General features: G+C 33.7%; 1 protein-coding gene across 1 annotated transcript in view; it reads left to right on the top strand.

Annotated features, from left to right (window-relative positions):
- Positions 1–22,945, top strand: part of LOC149206004 (immune-associated nucleotide-binding protein 9-like) — a 159,582-nt gene that overhangs the window by 114,951 nt on the left and 21,686 nt on the right. The window contains exons 2-4 of the mRNA XM_089393614.1: positions 10,747–11,021; positions 12,243–12,407; positions 12,526–12,639. Of these exons, the coding sequence (XP_089249740.1) occupies positions 10,747–11,021; positions 12,243–12,407; positions 12,526–12,639 (554 nt within the window). The remainder of the gene's footprint in view (positions 1–10,746; positions 11,022–12,242; positions 12,408–12,525; positions 12,640–22,945) is intronic.

The following is a 22,945-nucleotide window of genomic DNA, read 5'->3' as shown; positions in this document are numbered from 1 at the left end:
TCAGTAGCAGAGATTGATGATCAGCTCTCAAATATTGAAGAAAATAAGGGGTACACAGGTACACCGTACAAAAGGTGCGTACACGCAGGCTTGTCTTACATAAAGTGCGTACATACCCGCAGTTATCCCGTTCATGAGGTGCGTACCCCTAGTTCACTTGCTTCAAGGCAGAGAAGCGCGCTCACGTGGGGTTTCTTGTGTTTGGCCCGTGGTATTTAGCCCGTCGTTCTTGATTCTATGGTTTTGGCCCGTGGTATTGTTTTATATTATTATTATTATTATTGAGCCCCATGTTTTGGTTATCTATGGTATTGATCCATGATTTTAGGAAGAGCTTGCCTATATAAAGCAAAGGAGATCATTTGGCTAGACACTTGTGAATGAAGAAGATCTTAAGAGAAGCTAGATCTGAAATTCTAGTGATGGGTTTGTGAGAGATAGCTGGATCTAAATCAAGGAGAAACATGAGGGTTACAAGTCGGATCTACTAATGGGTTGATATCTCCTCAGCGCATGTTCAGATCTGTAGATCTGACAGTCTGGGTTATTCTTGAAGTCTTGAAATTATCTATACCCGCAGGTACGCAAGTATAGTGAAAGAAAAGCGCGGAGATACGCAGGCGCAGTAGTGCTGCAGGTGCGCAGATACGCAGGCCCAGAAGCGCTGCAGATGCGGAGGTGCGCAGGCAGTTCATTGGACACAGTGCACAGGTACGCAGGAAGTCTGTGAGGCACAATGCGTGGGTACGCAGGAACGCAGTTGGGAACAGTGCGTACTTATACACAGGCATTATATGGGTGAGGCTGCGTACTTCTCATGAATTCTATTTAGCTGCCCCTGTTTATTGTTGTGTTCTGGGTTTTGAAGTGATGTCTGGTTTCTGGTATTATGTTCTGATAACAACAGTTTGAGAAGTGATTGATTAAATGATTATACATTGATGGATGAATGGATCATGTTCTTAATGGCTCATCTTTATGTGATCTGATTGACTAGATCTGATTGATGACTCACTTGTATATGTATTGATCTAGTGCTTGGGTAATTCAGAAGGTTGTTTGATTATGAGCTTCAATGTTGTTGGGTCCAGTATGAAAATTGGATGAAATGTGGCCTTTCAGATTATGTGTTGTGCTTCAGGGTATCCAGTATGAAAATTGATGAAACGAGGTACCTGGAGGAGAAAAGATTGTAGGCCAGCACCTACGTACTAGTATCTAAGCTAGTACAAGAGCTAAAGGAAATCTTTGGAGCATTGTAGCAGGTAGCAGCCTGCGTACTAGTAAATGGATCGGCTAGTACAAGAGCAAAGGGGGTTGTAGCTCCCGTACTGGTATAAGACTGCACCAGTACAAATATTGTAAAAGAATTTTCTTATTAAGAAAAAGATTGAGATGACTTGCAGCAGGTGGTTTTCTCCCACATTGGATTTCCACCTTATATCATGGTGTTCATGTGTGTGCCTTATGTGTGATGATCTATTCTATGTTACTGCATCTGTTAACTGATAATATGGTTGATAATGTTCTAATGCACTCATTGAAGATCAATTAACTTAATCATAAGAAGTTGTGGAAGTAGCATATATGAATCTGATTATGGAAATGAAAAAGTTTTATTAATGTGATAATACTGATTCACCCCCCCCCCCTCTCAGTATTATTTCCAACAAACCTATCATAACACTGATCCAAGAAAATACATTAACCAGCGGATACATGAAATTGTAGAACGACTTGAAAGTAGCAAGGTCAAAGCCACGATAGAAGTAAAACAGTTACCCAATGCGAGGTTAAAGGTTGCAAGGAGAAACGTAGCCACTGGAGGGCCAAAGCCACAAGCTATTTTGCATTCTTCAAACCAGAGAAAAGAGCAAAGGCACAGGGACAAAACCCTACCTTCATAGCCTCACCGAAGTGACAACGAATACCAACATCAAAAATCACAAAACCCTAAGTCTAATTTTCGTCAATGAGATTTGGAATTATAACTTAAGCCTTCGGTTCTGAGCGCATGGTCACATTGGAAATGATTTGATAAGGCTTAGGCCTTCAAAATTATATTAATAAGTTTTTAAATACAAAGTGCATATTGTAAGTGTGAGTAATTAAGGTGTGAGAAATTAAGGTTTCATACCCCACGGTCCCACCACTTATGAATGGAGGAAAGATTTATGTGTAAAATTATTAGGAGTTAAAGACAATAGTGCTAAGTGAAATTTATAGATGTACCCTATGTTGGGCATCTAGGGTACAAAGAGACAATATAACATTCAAAAATAAATACCTATGGCTAGGTATCAAAATGAAAGTGGTTGATTATATAGAGAGGATTTTTGAGTGCTAAAATGTTAAGGATGAGCATAGGCATCAAACTAAACTACTACATACAATGTCCATTCCAAATTGGAAGTGATAATTCACTCCAGTTCATTTTATTAGGAAATTTTCTTAGAATTTGAAGTAACATGGTTCCATTATAGTGATGGTGGATAATGTCACTAAGTATATCTATTTTATTCCAATAAAATCATCATATAACAAAACCAACTTTACAGAAATATACATGAGTGAAATTATTAGGTTACATGGAGTGCCTAAGAAAATCATTTGATAGTGATCCCAATTTTACATCAAACTATTGGAAAATTTTATTTATGGCATTTGAAACTAATTTGAACCTCATTAAATCATATCATATAGATTCGAATGGGTGGATAGAGATCGTAATTCGCTTCATTGAATATATTCTAAGGATGCATGTGACACACAAACCATCTAAATGGGAATAATATTTACACGTAGTTGAGTTTTCCTATAATAATGGGTATTAGGATTCATTAAAGGTGATCCCATACAAGTAATTTTATGGTTGGAAATGTAATACTCTAGTGATTTTGGATCATTGAATGAAAAAAGTAGTGCTTGGGTTAGATATGCTCAAGGAAATGGAAGAACAAATAATGAAAATCAAATAAAATTTAAAGAAAGTCTAGGATAAGAAATTTGTGGGTTATTTGAGATATCTATAGGAACAGTCTAGTTTCATATGAACTTGCATTATCTACATGCATGCATTCCCATAATATTGAAAAATTGTGTACATGACCCTAACCTCACTATTGATTGGAACATGATTTAGGTTGAACCCAAAAGGGAATTTCAAGTAGAGCTAGTGTTTATCCTAGACAAAAATGTGAAGTAACTTTGGGAAAAATCCATAAGTGTTGGTAAAGGTTTGATGGAGTTTTTATCGCTATTATATCCTTGAGAAAACTATGTGGGAGCTCGAAGAGGATATGTGGGAAAACATTCATACTCGTTTTGATCATTTATGCGTAGGTATAAATTATATAGTAACCCCTACATAGTATGTGCACTAAAGAAAATGAAAAAATAAGGGGGAGGGGTACAAGGAATGTTTTAAGGATGGAAGTTTATCTTCAAGTTTAGAAACCTTGGTGAATCTTACTAATGCTAACTATGCAAATTGTAAAATGTCTCGCAATATTTTTGTAAAAATATTTAGATTTCTAATGATTTTATATTATTCTATATAAATTTTTGGTGATTTTTAAGGTAAAATAATTCTATACTATAAAATGTGGGAGAATCGTTTTCTTTTAAATGCGAATTAACAAATATTTACTTTGGAAAAAACATGGAAAATTCACCCACCTGCGAATATTATCCCCTAAAATTTTCCCTTGAGGGGAATGTAATACGTTTGATTTTGTAATGAAAATTGTACATGACAAAGATATATTTTATTGGGTTGGGTGATAGGGCCATGATATGTAATGAAATTATTATACATAATGATAATAATAGACTACATCATTGGCTACATGACATAGGGTAAAAAAGGGTATGGGGGGTATGAATCAAGAAAAGGGAAACAAGAGTGGTTAGGGAGGCTTATAAACGTCAAATTCAAAATCATGAGATAAGTATTATTTAGTATAACTTTAATTTCATTAACTCTATGGAAAGTAAACCTTAGGTTATATGGGAGTAATTTAGATAATGTCATGTGTCAAGTTAAGGTCGTGCAAATAAAAGTGAGGATTTTTTGAGTTGAGGGTAGGGTTGGTTGTTCATTCCTACCTACTGATTTTATTGATTCATATGGTTTACTGGTGTGTTGGGAGAGAGGAACTTATATAAACGTGATAGAAACTAAGTTACATGTGGAATCGAGTGAAAATTTATAGTAGGATCATCTCTAGTGTCCTAACAAAGATATTTTCCTAGATAGCTTACATTAGATCCCTGTTAGTTAAGGGATTATAATTGAAGAGAAGTGGGATCCCATCTTGGCTTGTGTGGGCTAAGGTGGAAAAGAAAAATGGTGATTGGGATGGTTGTATTAGTAAGGTAATTGTGTAACATAATGTATTGGTTTGAGTGATAGAGTGATCATTCTAGTGCTTGTGGTGTCATAGCCCTAGCTTAGGGGTGGCCTATAATAGTGCTTGAGGCTGGGGGGGGAATCCTTATTCAAGAACCAGTTCATGGATTTCACTAAGATAAGTGTTCTATTATGATTTATGTGTTAATGCAAATCTTTATATGTGTTTTATATATGGCAATTTACGTTAAACATTTAATGGCTATGATATATTAATTTTTTTTCTAATTCATCATGATTTGCATATATGTTAATGTGTAACTTTGGGAATTCATCTTGTGCATATGTAGGGAACAATTAATCAAATGGTATGAAAGTTATTTTTTATGGGTTATATGAGTGAGGATAAAGAAAAAACAAAAATTTAGTGTGTGCAAAGCATAAAATGTTGTTAGTGGAAGCTAGCATGGAGTTGGGCACACTTTATAGAGTATTTCCACCAAGACTGGAAGTAGAGCATGAGATATAGTTTTTAACTAACTCCCCATTTCCAAATATTTGGTTGTACAAAATGTCCATCCTAGAAGTAGACAACGTGAAGGAATTGTTGTAGTAGTTTCCAGAGTCAGGAGTAATTCAGCTAAGCAGCTCATCTTTGGGGTCATGTATCTTCATGATACTGAAGAAGGATGGAACTTGGTGAATGTGTATTAACTATAGAGATTTAAATAATCTCACCACAAAAAAATCAATACTTTCTTACCAGAATGAATGAAACATTAGATTAATTGCGACCTCCTAAGTACTTCACCAAGTTGGATCTCAAATAAGGATACTAGTAGGTATGAGTTAAAGAAAATGAAACTTGGAGGAATACTTGCAAGACAATGAAAGGTCTATATGAATAGATGGTAACGTCTTATATTTTATGTAATGCACTAATTACATTTATGCACTCGATAAATAATGCATTACAACCTTTTCTAGATTCACTTGTGATAGTGTACATAAGTGATATATGTTGGAAATAATACTGAGAGCGGGGGTGAAACAATATTAGTCAACTCTATAACTTTTTAATTTCATACTCAATTTCATATACGCTACTTCAATGAAGGGAACTTGCGTGTACACGCAACTGTATTTAAACCAACCAGCGTATTTTTACCAAACTTATGATTCAATAAATTCACCATATGTTGATCATTAATCAGAGCATCAGTACTTCATTAATCATGTAAACAATAACCATGAGTAGTAATAACAGAATAAACCATCACATATAAGAAACACACATGAACACCAAGATTTAAGGTGGAAACCCAATGCGGGGCAAAAAACCCCCTGTTGCTATCGTCTCTGTCTTCATCAATAATAAGAAAATCTATTTACAATCTCGTACTGGTGTAGACTCATACCAGTACGCAGGCTTCTACCTACAGAAGGTTACAACCTTCTCTCGTTCTCCAGTTTCTATTGGAAGGGAGCTATGACCCCCTAGCTTTTGTACCAACCAATATATTTACTAGTACATAGGCACTGGCCTACACAAGGCTACAATCTTCTCTCTTCCTTCAGAGATCACGTTTTATAAATTTTTAGACTGGATACTCCTGGAACTCAACAATGCAATCTGAAGGCCATGTTTCATCCAATTTTCATACTGGACCCATCACAACATTGAAGCTCAGAATCATAACTACAATAGAATCGTCAGGTACACCTACATCAAGCAATCACTGAAACTCAAACATCACTTTCCAAATCAACCACAACGAATCAATCAACCACTGACAATCCATTAGCACTGAAGCAAATCATATTCAGAACACTGTCACCAGAATACAGTCACCAGAACACAAAGTAGAACCCAGAACTCTGCAACAACAAGCAGAAACAACTAAAACTTTAAACATCACACTTCATAAGGTATACGCTACTTCCATGTGTCAAAATAGCGTGTAAACACTCTTTTACCAAAGGGAACCCGCGTACAGATCTGCAAATTTTAATTCATAATGTATATGATACTTTAATGTGTTGAACCAGTGTGTGTACACACTTTTGTCAGAGTGAACCTGCGTACAGATCTGTAAATGCTAATTTAAAAGATCATAATTATTCCAGAGTTCAGTCATACCTAGATCATAACATTTATAGAAAAGAAACATGCGTCAGTATTCAGATCTAGACTGTCCAAGATCAAACCCCATAATGATAATACATTTAAGTCTTTATGATCCCAGTTCATCAATTCATCCACCACATAGGTGCATCCTTTGATCAGATAAGGCATCAGAAGCTCATTAACCTGCATATTTGATCCAACACTTTATAAGATATTCAAATACTTGCACACCTTGGCCTAATGATCTTCTCCTCCTTATATAGTTTTAGGCCTTTCTCAATACCATGGACCAAAACCACTTAGGACCAATACCTTGGACCAATACCTCAGACCAAATACCTTGGGTCAAATACCTTGGACCAAAAACTTTGGTTTTCCAAGATGTACGCGCCTTACCTTCTGTGAAAGTGCATGTGTATGTATACATTTATTTTGTTCAGTCAACCTATGTGTATACATAGCTTGGACAAGGTGAACAAGCGTATACCACTTAACATACCTGAAACTATCCTTTTTCTTCAACTTCTTGATTCTGATCTGTAGTCCTTTGTTACTTCATCCTGTTCTTTTGTATCATTACTTTGTTCCCTCTGAATAGATCTGTTATAATGTGATTTTCCTTTGTACATTACATCTGAACTGATTCCTTTGAGCTGCCCTGCATTTTTTCACATCTATAAATACACCTGCCAAGCATTCTGTCACATCTGATATTTCTCCTGTAGATTCATAGATTCATCTAGTTACCTTATATAAGTGAGTTGTTTTGCTACAAATGGGTTGCCATCAAGTACAACACATTCATCATAATGCCAACAATATATTGGTTTATATCTCTAGCTTAGAAGATACTATTTGACATCTCATGAATGTGTTAGAGACTTCAGAAAGTGATTAGTTGATGCATAACCTTAAGATATGTGAGTTTTCTTAACAATCATTTTTTTAGGGTATTTGCTTTGTGCAAGGGAATTTAGGATAGATTTCATCAATATAGAGACGATCATAAGTGGCTGATTTTTACTAACATCACTAAGAATGGGATATTTATCAGGATAACACAATACCCACAAAATTTTATATCATCCATTTTAGCTATAGCTACACCACTTCATGCTTTAACAACCAATAGTGATATTTTTGAATGAATTGCTACAAAGCTTTCAATGAACTTAAATGAAACATCAATTAAGCACTAGTTCTTGCATTGGCTAATTTTTAAAATTACTTTGAAGTGGAGTAGGATGCAAGTGGAGTTTCTATGAGAGAAATATTAATGAACATATGTAATCTTATAAGCTATCATTTTGGAAAGTTTCATGGTGGATTCTTGAACTAAACTATTATGATAAGGAACTTCATGACCTAGTTCAAGCTTTTAAGAAGTGGAAGCATTATCTAATGGGTAAGGAAACCATTATTCAAACTCATCACCAATCACTATAGTATTTGTAGGCTTAAAGTATGCTTCAACAAACAAAACACTACAAGTTGATGTGGTTTTCACAAAAAAAATCATCTAGTAATCAAATATTAGAAAGGGAACATTATTAATATGGTATACAAAGAGGAATATATGGAAGACAAGGACCTTAACAAGTTGTTTTAGTAGGGCTAAATTCGTTTAGAAAAATGTGACTATAATATTTACTATCATCTCCAAAATGTGCTACTCTACAAGGAAGACAAGATCTATGTTCCTAAAGTTAAGATATTGTAACTTATCAAAGAGATTCACAACTCCAAGGTTGTACTATATTTTGGTATTGGAAATATGGTTTCCAACTTATAAAGGAATGTGTATTAACTGAAAATTCAAGAGGATGTGGCTCAATTTATTAGGGAATCCATACTTTATTGTATGAATAAACTTAATAATAAAAAGAAAGGCTTGTACCATCCGTTATCTATAACCACTAAACCCTAAGGTAACATCTCCATTGATTTTTATGGGTGAATTGCTAACAATTATAAATAAACATGACTATATATTTATGGTAATTGAAAGTTTTAGTAAAATGTCAAGTCTTATTCCATCAAAGGAAAAGAGGCAAAAAACATGTTCTTTGAAAAGGTTTGGATGAAATTTGGGATAAGGAAAAATATCTTAGATAGGGATACTAGATTTATCAATCTCTTTTAGACTACACTTCTGTAGAAGATGAACACTAAATTGAAGAGATCCACATATTTCCATCCATTGGCACGTGCTCAAACACAATTAGTCAATAGAAAATTGATTCAAATTTTGAGAGACTATAACTAGAAGTATCCAAAGTCATTGGATGACAATTTGGTTTATCTTCAACACTTTTATAATAGTCAAATCCATATTGATATTTCTAAGTCCCCTTTTGAAGCTTGTATTTGGTAACTTGCCCCATTTTCCTTGGATGTTGTATATGGGAAACAAGTAGGATTGATTAAACACATAAAAATAGATCCATTGAAAGTAGAAAAAGTTCTTGAAAATATTAGTGGATCCATTACAAGGAAACAATTATAAACATAAAATTGAGAAAAAATTCAAGGTGGAAGTTGGAGTTTGGTTACATCTGAATAAATAAAAGGCTACAAGGTCCTTATAAGATCAAGGCTCTAGCTGATAGTCCTTTTGAGGTATTGAAGAAGGTGGATGATAACTCTTATAGATTTACTCTACCCCCATATATGTGCAGTTACTGAATAGTGAATTGGAAAATCTCAAAACTCTACGAACCTTCCACATTAGATCATGAAACAAAGGAGTACATCCTACCTGCCATAGAGGACATAACACAAGAATTTTAGGAAGAATTGGTAGAAGATATAATTTTGCAAATTAGTTCTAGAATTAGTAGATAAGGGAAGCATGAAATTTGGTAGGTTTAATTGAAAGAGCACCTTCTTGCGAAGGCTAAATGGTAATCTAGAGAGAAAGTATAGGAAAACATTTTTTCACCTCATTCAATAAAAGATTTTGGGAACAAAAAACTGGGCCTAAATGGGAAGTTATTATTTATAACTAATCATTATATACTATGTCATTTATCATGGCATTTTCTAGGTGGAAAAACTAAAGGAATTTGCCTACAATTCCCATTTTAGGGGTATGTACGAATTTGATGATTTGGAATTTGGAATCTTCTAGAGCTAATTTGAGGCTTCAAATGACATTCCTTGAGTTCAGAACTTTGCAATCCTAATTCTTGATCATTCAATGTTGTTTTACACATTAAAATATTTCCAATGATGTGGAAATCACCTCAATCTGAGTTGGTATGTGGAAGTTATGCCTCCTGTAAACCTATTGACCATTATGGTACCAAGTGGATGACACATCAAACCTGATTATTTTCTCATGCAAGGCTAGTTATGTGTAGACTTTCAAGCATATTATGGAGGAATTAAAACCTTCACACTAACTGAGGGTTGAGGCATGCAAAATATTTAACCCGGCATGCAAAATCTCTAACCCTAACCCTCGATGACAACCACCAAGGAATGTTAAACACTAGGCCACTAGAGAGACAAGGGGTTCTATTCTTTTAGTATTGTTATTTTTCCAAAGTTGAATATAGTGTCTAGGAGTGAGCTATTGCAATGTAATATAAGAGGTAAAATATTCTACTGTAGTTGTTCATGCGAGAATGTCCATGTCAACTCCATAGTGAGTATCCCTTTCTTTTAATCTGCATTTCGTAAATGAAGAAAAAAAAGTAGAGCATAGGCATGACCTTTTAGATGGCTATTCTCCCATAGTGGGTTTCCCATGGTACATCTTGTGTATACTTCTATAGATGGTGCCTTCATTCATTTGATTAGCATTTATATAATTCTAAGGACTAATGTATTAATCATAAATATGAAATTTAAGATAATAAACTATTCAATTTCAAAATTTCAAAATATGATAATGTTTTATTAAAAATTCACTATAGTTCATTACTCAAAGAAACAAATGGTTCACCCCGTAAACGAAATAAATATGATTATATTTTTTATTAAAATATAATCTTTAAAACGAGTTAGTTTGTCGAGTGTACTCCATCAGCTCCTATGCAGAGTTAAATGTATTTGGAAGCAAATTTCAACTTGCTCTTTATTGGTTATTTTTTTATTACTTTTAGGTGTTTTATTATGGTTCCTTTCATGGTTGTTTTCTTCAGCATCGTTTGCTCCACGGTTTGATTTTGTAGTGTGCAGTTTGTACTATGAATATATTGTCGTACTGTATAAAATATTGTAACACTAACAATAAACTAAGTTAAAAATCTTTGCATTACAGGTCTCTTTGACCCTGCTGTCACACTAGACTTTCTAGGCTCAGAAATTGTCAAATGTATCGACCTGGCAAAAGAGGGACTCCATGGAGTTCTTTTGGTACTGTCGGTTAAAACTCGATTTTCTACAGAAGAAGCGAGCACTTTAGAGACCTTGCAAACGTTGTTTGGTGAGAAAATTATCAATTACATGGTCATTATCTTTACTGGGGGTGACGAGTTGGAGGACGGTGATCAAACAATAGAAGACTACTTGAAGGACAGCTCACCTATGCTTCAGGTTAGGTTTTTCACTTTTCTTACCAAAAGGTTCTTCTCTACATTTTCATGATTAGGGATTATCGCCTAATATAACTTCTGTAATTGATGTTCACAAAGAAATGACATAGTAATGAACTCTCTTTGAAAGCATTGTTTTTGAGAAAATCAGCGATGTCCTTCGACTTCCATACAGAGATGGGAACTGAATTTTATTAAGATAATACCATATGCCTAAACAAATAGTTATTCATTCAGTACAGCCTTTTCGTCTTAAACCACGATTGATGCAAAGAAAACAGTACAAGTGAAACGTTATATTATTTTGGCTTAGTTTAAAAAAATTACGGAAAATGATAGATATTACATTAAGATTATGATGAAATTGGTAGGGATTTTTGAAAATATAGGTTATAGTTGTCAAAATTCAAAATTTTGGATACTCAAAATATTTGATTGTGCTGAATCTATTTCCATTATTAAAAATACTATTAAACACTCCAATATTTTGATTTTTTTAAATTTATTTTACAACAAAAAAACTACTTTTTACAAATTTATAATATCAATAAACAACGCCATTTTATTTTGGCTCCTTTCTTTGTTCTAGTAGCACATTCGGGCATACCCATGTTTTGACCTTATATGTTTCTCTCATTGACTCATAATGTCAAATAGCCACAATTTCCTTAGATTCAAGTTGCTTGCCGGTTGAAGTTTAAAGTGCTAGTAGCTGTGGTATAAATTCCTATTTTGCTTCTACCTTATTCCTGAAAAGTCTTTTTGCTGCAATTTCCTAGGGTTTTCAGTTTCTTTGATATTCTAGCTATGTAAATGAGTCTTTTTCTAACTATGTGTATTTTCTAGCTATGTGTATTTTCTTTTTTTTTTGTTATTTTAATTTAAATATTGAATAGGAGAAAGGTGTAATTAATGTTAGATGGAATTACTATATTCCTAAATGCTTGATGTTTTTACTAAGACTATGTGATTTAATCCATTTCTCCATATAATATGTAAACATGTAATTTGAATAGATCAAAACTCTACCTCGACACAAACACACCGGTTTACACCACTTAAAATATGAATATTGAAATATAATTTTGCTGTCGTTAGTTTATTTTAATAATATGTTTTTTATTTTCTCACACATATATCATCAGATGTGATGTATTAGCTACTAAAATGACCTGTTTAAATTTCATATATGTAAACGTTTAACCTATGTAGATGCCTGCAGGATCTTTTACGGCAGTGCAATAATAGAATGGTCGTGTTCGATAATAAAACCAGATCAGAAGCGGTGAAAGAAGAACAAGTAAAGCAATTGCTGAAGCAGATAGATGTTATAATTGCTCAAAATGGAGGGCGTCCTTATTCTAATGACATGTTCCGCGAAGCTCAGGTATGTCTACACATTTCCGAATACCGGGAACTGGAACGGGAAATGAATATATATATGTATATGTATATGTATATGTATGTATATGGCTATCATTGCTGATTATGTTTTATTTATACAGGAATGGTCAAAGAAGCGCAAGGAAGTCGAGTCAGGTGGATCTTCGAAGGACGAGATTTTACTGCAAAAATTGGAAAAACAGCAGGCTGAACAGTTTAGGAAAACAAAAGAAATGGTAATCATTTTATTCGTATCATCGCTGCCAGATAAAGTTTAAATTTAGGAACATACGCGAGATTAGTATATTTATTCTGAGTAGTTTTGAGTCTACTTAATCATCTAGCTTTTCCAAGTGAAAAAATCGGTAATTTTGGTTCTGCCTAGGATTGACCAAACCTCATAGCTGTTCGATCACCACTTGACTTAAAAAAACTAAATCAATGAATTCTACTTACAAAAATGCAACTCTATTATTGTTTTATCATGTGGTTTCCTCGTTTATCCCTTATATTGGTATCAGAGCAGCTTCTTGTGATCTTTCACTTGTAAATCCACTGCCATTAAGAGAAAAAAACCAAACTCGCTGTGCCACTTGCATATCCATTATCCTCCCGCCCTCGAAGGAGCAAGTGTGTCGTAGGAAGAAAATTAAAAGTCTTCGTGTGGACAGAGATTCGGCGTCGAATTCGTGATCATTGAAAAGCATATATTCATAATCTTATTAATGCAGGTCACATTCAAATTTTGTTTGGGGATATTTTTGGAGATTGGAGTATAAAAAAAATATAAAATAAGCTATGTTGCATGAGTTTCTTGAACGTGGGAATGTTGGGAACTTGGGTACAGTAATATTATATAATAAAAAAAATAAAAAATATATAATTATATAATAATCAAAATTAATATAAAATCAAAGTATTCAAATATTAAAATCAATTTAAATATATAGTTTCTCTCATATGTAAATATATTCTCTAGGTGTCTTTCTTTTTGAGTCTCTCCCTTTTATATATATATAAAATATTAAAATGTCAAGCTCAATGTCAAGCTCATTATCAGTTCTCTGACACATGACCAATATTTGAAACAATCAGCCTTAAAAATACAAAGGAACAATTTTACCTATGTTTCTCTAGTTATTCTTATGGGAAAAAGTAAAGCAACTCTAATGGTTAAGCACTCACTGCCACATACAATATGCACACAATCTTCTGCAATACATATACATAAACAAAAAAGTAAATACTCATCAGCATGACATCCCAGATATCGCCCTTACATTGAGGTGTCACACGCTTCCTTAACCCATCAAGAGATTGCTCCAGTTTCTCAATTAAGGATATCAGTGTTAAGGATGTCTTTGGCCTTTCTTCCTGCGAAGGTTTCAACAAAGCCTCATGTTTTGTGGGCAGTTCAACATATTTGTCTACATGCTTTGTATTCCCCAACCCCAAGGAACGCGGGAACTCCAAAAAAAACAGTCTTCAAAGCTCCAGGAACTTTCCCAAGTTCCCATTGCAACTCCCACAGAAAAGGGAACGTTCCCATATAGTTCCAAAGCTTCCGGGAGCATGGGAACCACTTTCCCACCTCTAGGGAGCGGTTTCCGTGTAACAAAGAAAATAAGTGATTCAATAGTACAAAGATTAAAAAAAAAAGTATAATTAAAAAAAAATATCTTATTATTATTATTATTACTATATTTTTAAAGTGATTAAGTTTTTTTAGATTTATGAATATGAATTATTTAAGAATTTTTGTTTTTTACAATATTTTATTTTTTTAGATAAAGATTATTGATTTTGGATGATTAAAATGAGAATTGTAGATATATTATTTATGGAATGTTTTTTTTGAATGAGTTTGAGGAATCTTCGAGTCTAGTAGCTTATGAGGTTATGATACAGGATCTAAATGATCCGTTTAAAATAAAAAAGAAAGATGATTCAACAACATTGTTTCTTAATTAAAGAATTGGAAATGACATAGTGAAAGAGGAAGAGAGATCTAAATGATCAGTTCAAAATTAACAAGAAGGATGATTCAACAACTTTGTTTCTTATTTACGAAATTGGAAATGATATAGTGAAAGAGGAAGAAACACCATTCATGAGAGTGCTACAATTGTTAATGAAATTGCTATTGTAATAGGGGACACAAGAGATTTTAATAGCTCATATCTAATTGAAAATTTTGTGGAAGAGTATGTAGAAGCATAATAAGAGTATCATCGTGACATAGATAGTTAAGCCCAATTCAATGATGGAATTGAAACTACATTTGTAACAACAATAATATAATTGAAATTGGATCATTATATTATTTGTCATCCATGTGATGCTTTTAGAGTGGAAAAGGTGGAGGAATTGTCTCACAGAACTATTTTCGACGACATGTTCGTGGTTGAAAATTTGGGGTCTGAACCCTCCCATAAGTAGTTTAAGGCATGAAATAATATTTTTTCGTGTTAAAACTTTGTTTCATCAATGAAACATCGCCTAGATCTATTCTACACATAGATACCTTACCAACAATGCAAGAATCGCCTCAATCAAAGTCCATATGCAAAACTTATGCCACCTAGAAGTTGACCTTCTTGCTTTGACCACCATAATTCTAGAGGATGCCATGTCATTCCCCATTATTCATGGAATGAAAAAAAAATCTAGAATATTCAATATTGTAACTCTAGTTAAAAGTTTAAGGAGTCAAATTAACAATTGATAGGCTATCAAATTATGTTGTAAAGAGGCCACTAGGAGGTAAAGGGGTTCCATTTTATTGAAGTGCATTTTTTTCATAGATGAGAAAATAGAAAATAGTGGATAAGGAGAGAAAAGACAAAGAAGATTTATGCATTGTAGTATCCCATGAGCAACAGGTCTCACTTCTTTCTACTTGTATCCATTTCCATTTAGAGAAAGAGAGAGGAGAGAAGCATTGCCTTCCTGCTAAATTTTCTCCTGAAAGGGTTTCCCAAGTGAGATCCTATGTTATTATGGTTGTAAGTGATTGTATTTTTATTTGTTCTCTTTTTTTTTCATTTTCTACATTACATGCATAAAAATAGTAACTTAATAAATTTAGAATTCTAAGGAAAGTAACCCTCCTAGTATAGATTTTGTATATTTAATATAAATTTATGATATCTATTGTGATGAACTGTCTAGTGGAATACCATTGTAGTTTATGGCATGTTTCTTTGGGTATATTATAGGAATCTGCAAGGGACCCAAATGTATTAATCCCAAAGTCATAAAATGATAACCATGGCCTATGAATCTCTTAATAACATTCAAGGTCTTCTACAGCAAAATTTTTTGTAACTAGAAACACAAGTTGAAGATATAATCTATAATGTAAGCCTCCTCATGGTGGCCTTAATCAATAAGCTTAATCTATTCAAAGAAGATGGAGGTTATAACGTGGAGGTAAAATCATAGGGCAAACAATAGATAAGAAACAAGCATACAAGGAATTTAAGAAAAACCCAAAAATGATCAACCCAATTCAAGTAGCATGAACCATTAATAGTGTCTATTCAAGATCGAAGAAAAGGTTGACGTCAAATCATATCAAGGTGAGATTGATGCTATAAAGTTAAATCATTAGTTATTATAGTCAGAAGTTTATTTTCGTGTTCGTCACATAGAGGAAAAACTGAATATTTTGTTTGTTTGACTGAAATTAGAGGGCCATCCTCTAACTTCATGGGAAATCATTACGATGACCTTAAGGTTGGAGGCATATACTCCTATGATTAAGTGGGAGGATTTCAAAACTCTCATAAAATAAAAATTTTAAACTGTTGCGTATGTAGAGGATTAGTGGAACCGATGACATTACTTTAGGAAGAAGCAGGGGCACCGTGTAATGGAGGAAACCACAAAATTTAGAAACATGGCCATAATGTTAGTTATCTCCCCAAAGTACCCAGACTTACCCATCATGTACCTAGGGAGTTTACATAGCCATCTGTGAAAGAAAGGATGTTGTTCAAACACAGACCAATGGATAAAGCTTATGTACAAGGGTAGTACCTGGAGAACATAGGCTAGAAAAAAGGACAATCAAGTTGGTCAAAGAAAAAGGAGCACTAAGAAGCTTTGAAGGAGGAGAAAAGGAAGTGGAAAGGGGAAAATGACAAAAATATAGTAGCGAAAACACATTAGTGCAAATATCCTAACAACCATTGCAACCATTGTAACATTAATGATCATACAAAGGCCAAGTGCTAGAAGTTACATCTAGATCTCAAATCGAATAACAAAAAGAAATATTCTTTAAAAAAAATTGCATGGCCACCGATTCGAGCAACTAGGTTGAAAGTAGCTTGAATGTTGGTGATAATAGTTTTTGTATATTAGTGAGGAAGTGGATGAATTTTAGTGGCCTTCAGCAATTAGAAGAGAACAAAATGAGTAGGTTCTTACATATAAATGTACAAGTGAAACAGACAAAAAATGATGCTTTGTTTGACTTAAGATCACAGACGAATATCATTACAAAAGAACTCGCCAACAAATTGGAATTGGAAGTTTGTTATCATCAAAGTCCATGTCCATACAGATGGGTAAAATGGGATGTTGAAATAAAGGTAACCAAATGGTGTAAAATTAGATTTTCTATCAATGCTAATTTTATTGATGATGTAGAACTATATGTCTCCCTTGAAAAATGTGGAGTGGTGTTTCTAAGCCACTCTATGTACATTTAGTATGCAATATTCATTTAGAGAGCCAACTACTACTTCCTTATCAAGGATGGAAACTATTTCACCATGAATGTGCACAAAGGCAAGTCCAAAATTTCGTTGATAAGTGCCAACCAGGCCAATAATCTTATCAGTTCTAACAAGAAGTATGTTTTACTATTTTTAAAAGAAAATCACTCTGTAGAATAGTTAGTGACAAAAAATTCATCCCTAGATGGATATACTAAGCTACAAAAAAAACAAAAGGAATAGTTTTTATAGGCATATAGGGGTGTTCTAAGACCCTAAAGGGTTTTCTACCAAGAGGGAAGTGGAGAACAAGATCCAGATACTCTCGCACTCCCCATTTAAAAACACTAGGATGCATAGATAGTCAATTATAGAAGTAAGTGAGATGAAGATGTAGTTAAAATAACTATTGGAACAAGGTGTCATTCAGCCAAGTGCCTCACCATATGGGTCATCCATCATCATGATTCCAGAGAAGAGTGAGACACAGTGAATATGTATTGATTACAATGCATTAAAAAAAGTTACACTCAAGAATAGGTACCCCTTATCCAAGAGAGATGATGTATTGGATTAGTTGCTACAAGCCAAACACTTCACCAAGATAGACTTAAAATCATTACATCACTAGGTTTGGCTCAGAGAAAAGGATTCCTGGAACACTACCTTCAAAACCAAGCAAGGCTTTTATGAGTGGTTAGTCATTTCGTTTGGTATATGCAACGTGCTAACTACATTAATGAGGTTAATGAATGATATATTATTTTGTTTTATAGATTCATTTGTTATTTTTTATGTGGATGATATACTAGTATACAATGCTACATGAGAGGAGGACATATCACATTTGATGCAAGGGCTAGAGATGTTAAATAAGTACAAGCTATTGGCAAATATCGAGAAATGTGATTTTACACAATAATATTTAGTGCATCTAGGATTTTTTTATAGGTGGAGGAGAGATTAAGATAGATCCTACAAATATGGAGGTCATCATGAATGATCCAACGCCTACTAATGTTGCTAAGGTCAATAGTTTCATTGGGAAATCAACGTACTTGAGGAAATTCATAATCTCATTTTCACTAGTAGTAGCACTCGTCCATGCCATAACAGAAAGTGGAAATAGCTTTTTTGTGGGGAAAGGGTCTACAAAGAGCCTTTGAGGAGTTAAAGAAGAAAATAAATTAAAGAACGGTTCTAGCATTGCGAAACTTACAATATTCATTTGAAGTGGAGATAGATGCAAGTGAGTCTGTTATGAAGTAGTCTTGATATAGCGAGGAAGGCATGTATGCTAGCTTTCTAAATTATTTCATGGGGTAGTTCTTAACTACCCTACCTATGCTAATGAGATATATGCCCTCGTGCAAGATGTGAAAAAGTTGAAAATTTATTTGATGGGAAAGAATAAAATCATATCCACACAAATCATTAGCCACTATAGTACCTACAAGCCTAGACTAAGATATAAGAAACCAAGCACTACAATTGAATGGAGTTTGTATATAAATTCTATTCAATGGTCAAGAATAATAATGGAAACACAAACAAGTTAGATGACATGCTTTCAAGGACACCCACACTAATGATCACATCTTTTGGATCTCCTACGCACATGGAACCTTTCACCCATGATGCACATAAAGAGGCATGCATAGAGGGACATAAGATTTCTTAGTGCATTTTGGACTACATTGTAGGAGAAGATGGATAAGAAGATGAAGATATTTGTAACATTCCATCCATAAATATATGTGAAAACAAAAGTATTCAACATGAATATGGTGCATCTCTTGAGGGATTACAATAAAAAACATCCAAATAATTGCGATGAAAATCTAGTGTATATACAATATAATGGTCCACACTTCTACTAGCAAGTCCCCATTTGAAACTTTTTTTGGATATTTTTCACTTCACATTTGGACATTACATATGGGTAGTAAGGAGGAATGAGTGGGAATATTAAAACGGATTCCTTAAGGGAATTAAAAATGGTTGAGAATATTAGGAAAATATATATATATTTATGAGATACATAGCAAAACTCATAGGAAAAATACAAATCCATTCATGATCAACATAGAACAGATATGTCCTTTAAGGTGGGAGACAAGGTATGGTTACAATTAAATGAGAAGTAGGTACATGGTCTTGGTAAGAAAATAAATTCTCTATGATATGGTACTTTTGAGATATTGCAAAAGGTGGGATATGAAATCTATAGACCCAGTCTAACCCAATACATGCAAATTTATGCAATGGTGTATGTGAAGAATATCGAACTCTATGAGTCTTACATGCTATAATAGGAAGAGGAATAACTCCTAACTTCTATAGAATATTTAGCACTAGATGCTCAAGAAAATTTGATAGATGATACAATTTTTTAGAAGAGGTCCACAATTGCAAGACATACATAGCATGACCTTTGGCATATTGGACTAAAAGGATAACTTGTAGGAAAGGCTAAATGGTACATCCAAGTGAAGGTGGAAGAAAATTTTTCTCACCTAATTCATTAGAATATTTTGGCAACCAAAAGCTTCGAAAAATGTGGAGGTGTGATATGGATTTGATCATTATATTATTTTTCATCAATATATATGATTTTAAAGTGGAAAATGTGGAGGAATAAACTCACATGACTGTTTTTACCAGTGGGTCCTAGTTTAGAAAATTGGGGCTTGATACCTTTCAGAAGCAATTTGAAGCAATTAAATGGAATTTTTTGGGGATAAAACTTGTTTACATTAGCCAAACTATATCACTATTATACACATAGATACCTTTCTAACATCATAAGAATCATTTCAATTGAAGTTCATATGCAATTTTGACCACCACGATTCAAGAGGATGTCATGTCAGCCTCCATTATTCATAGAAACTAGGTTAAACATGTGATTATTATGGATGAGACTCTATATGAGTCGATATTGTATCTCTACTTAAGATTCGACCAAGTCAACCCTAACCACTACCAGATTATTGAGTTGTGCTATAACTGAGCCACTAAGAGAAAATGTGATTCCATTTTATTTGATTGCAATTTTTTCCATAAATGAGAAAACTAGACGAGTGTGTATATGGAGTGTTATCACTTAGGGAAAATTATGGATGCAGGGAAAAACCCTAAGGTAACCTCAAAACCTCTTTTAGGCTAAAGATGGTCCTTCAACCCGGAGAGGGATCTCTCCGTAAAACTCAACTACCCTATGGTCACTATAGTAGAAGGTTTTGTGCAATTGAGTTTAGGTGGCCATATTTAGATCTAGGAATAAATTGGTTAGGTGATCTTCAACACCATTGGTCATGAAGTCCAACCATTAAACAAATGATATCACAACTCCAATGAGCATGTTGTACAAAGCATGAAAGTCACAAGTCCTTTGACTGTTTGGAATATTTGTCAGAAAAAGAACTGAAGGAAAGCATAGTTTATAGATGACTAGAACAACAAATATGAATGACCGATGGTTTAAGAGAGTAGCGTCAATGAAATCCAATCTCATAAACTAACATTATTAGAAATTGAAGAAGACGAGTATATAATAGAGAAAATACTAATAGGGAGAAGTAACACATGAATTTCCTACTATCTGCTCACTAAAGATTGTGAATATATTCAATATTTCTTAATTATATTTAGACTACAAGTGTTTTTCCAATAAAATCCAACCTCGTTTCAATATTCATAAATTGTTTATATAGTGCCTTACATAATAGTTGGAAAAATAATAGTCATCACATAATTATAGAAACTGAGATATTTTAAATATCTTTTAACTTCATGTATGCAATAATAAGATTAAAAATATTTTGTCTTTCCTAGAATAACTATAGGAAAATATTCTTGTATTTTTTCAAAATAAATATCTAGTCAAATGCCTCCCTTGAAAGTGGAATAGGGCCCTAAACTGTAGTTTAGCATTTCTGCTAGCATAATAATTCCCCTTGCAACAATTCATCAAAACAACTCCTTCGTTCTTCTTCAATTCTGCTAGAAAATTTTTAGCCTTCAAATATGGAAATTGGTTCAATACTTTTGATCTTCTACCTTTGAATATGGAGTGGCTGGAGTTGTTTTCACAAAAATTGTGAGCTTCCCTTTAAAACTACCAATCCCTCTTATCTTGTGATTCAACAACTACCGACTCATATGCTTTCAATTCTTTGTATGGTGCTATCGAAGAAATTTCCGCCTTATTGTTTCACCAATACTCCTTATCCCCTTGCACTTGCTCTTTTTGCCTTCATTTTGTTATATAACTGGGGCAATGACTATCGGGTTAATTCCATATCATAAGCCCTTTATAATGTAACTTAACACAAATTTGATTTTGTCTTGGCTCCTTTTGCTTTATCACCTACCATGTTTCTTCACCATAGGACCGAGTGTTGTGACCTACCATTTAGCCTTGAGGTGATAGGAATTTTATTCGCTTTCGACAGTTGTGTTTTCTTTGTTAAATTCTTTAGCCCCTAAGGTTCTTTAAACTGTTACAACCATGTGTCATCCCCAATATCAGAGCCCCTCTCATCGAAACTTTCCAATCGGAAGATTTACTTTGGAGCTACGATATTCCTCAACCTCTAATGTGTGACCTTTCATATGATGCCATTAGTCCACGTGGCAACCCATGAGTAGTGATACTTGTCACTTAGATTTCCCCCTTAGGACCCCTTAAAACTCCAAAACTATCTGCCATGTGTCCCTCCATACCACCACGTCATGCTAATTTTAGATGCCATGTATCTTTATCGGAACCAATCATATGTCGCCATGTGTCCCGCTAGAGGAGAGAGAAAGGGTCCATCCACCTTTGGTTTTGTGATGAAATCCTTTATTAACCTATTTCAGCATTCCCTGGTAGTTTAACACTATCGACACTTTCTTGATAGTTTTAACACTATCGACACTTTGCATATTACACCATTCTTATATTGCAACATTTTCATATTGCAACATTGCATATCGCAACATTTGTGATTCATCGATCGCCAATCACCGATATGCATTGGAGCTTCGATCATTGATCGTCAAATGTTGATATACTCTGGACCTCTGATTTCACATTTTTCTCAATCTCATTGGCACATACTAACCAACATATCACATACATGGTATTACATCCAACAAACAACTAAAATCATTTTTCATATAAACAAGATATCATATGCAATGGTATTATAATCTGAAAAGAGAAAAAAATTGTTGGGACATAAAAATAAAAATTTCATGTACATGGTTATGATAGTTAATATGGAGTTGATAATAATTCCATATTCATTATGAAAATTTAGAAGCATGTTTATGGTGAATAGGTTTACCATTCCATTGATTCGAACATTCATATGAGTTAAGCATTCAAATATTTTTAGTAATTAGGAAAATCATCATCGATAATACCAAATATATTTTCGTATGAGAAAATTCCCCTTGATATGAGATTCACTATGAAAAATATTTTGCAAACAAGAGCCAAGAATTTATTCCTAGAAATAGTGACCCACCTTTGACAAACAAATTTCCTACTATAGATAACCATTGTTCTCAATGTCATTGGCATAATGATATAGACACTTTAGAAGCATGGGTTGGTAAAAAAAAATGTGGAGGCATTAAATCCCTTTTGGGCATCTTTAAGAGTATGTAACCAACTATATACAACACCAAAGTAGGAAATACATTGAAATCTAGATAACAACGAGATTATACTAAATAGGTAGGCAATATCCTCAATTCTATCAATACATCTTTCATCAACTCCAAATTTACTTTCCATTTCCAACTCTCATTGTACCAACTAATT

The sequence above is a fragment of the Pinus tabuliformis genome, chromosome 1_2 (assembly GCF_031772625.1).
Source record: "Pinus tabuliformis cultivar Carrire ecotype Pingquan chromosome 1_2, CPIR1, whole genome shotgun sequence".
Taxonomy (NCBI): domain Eukaryota; kingdom Viridiplantae; phylum Streptophyta; class Pinopsida; order Pinales; family Pinaceae; genus Pinus; species Pinus tabuliformis.
This window is presented reverse-complemented; position numbering and strand designations above follow the sequence as displayed.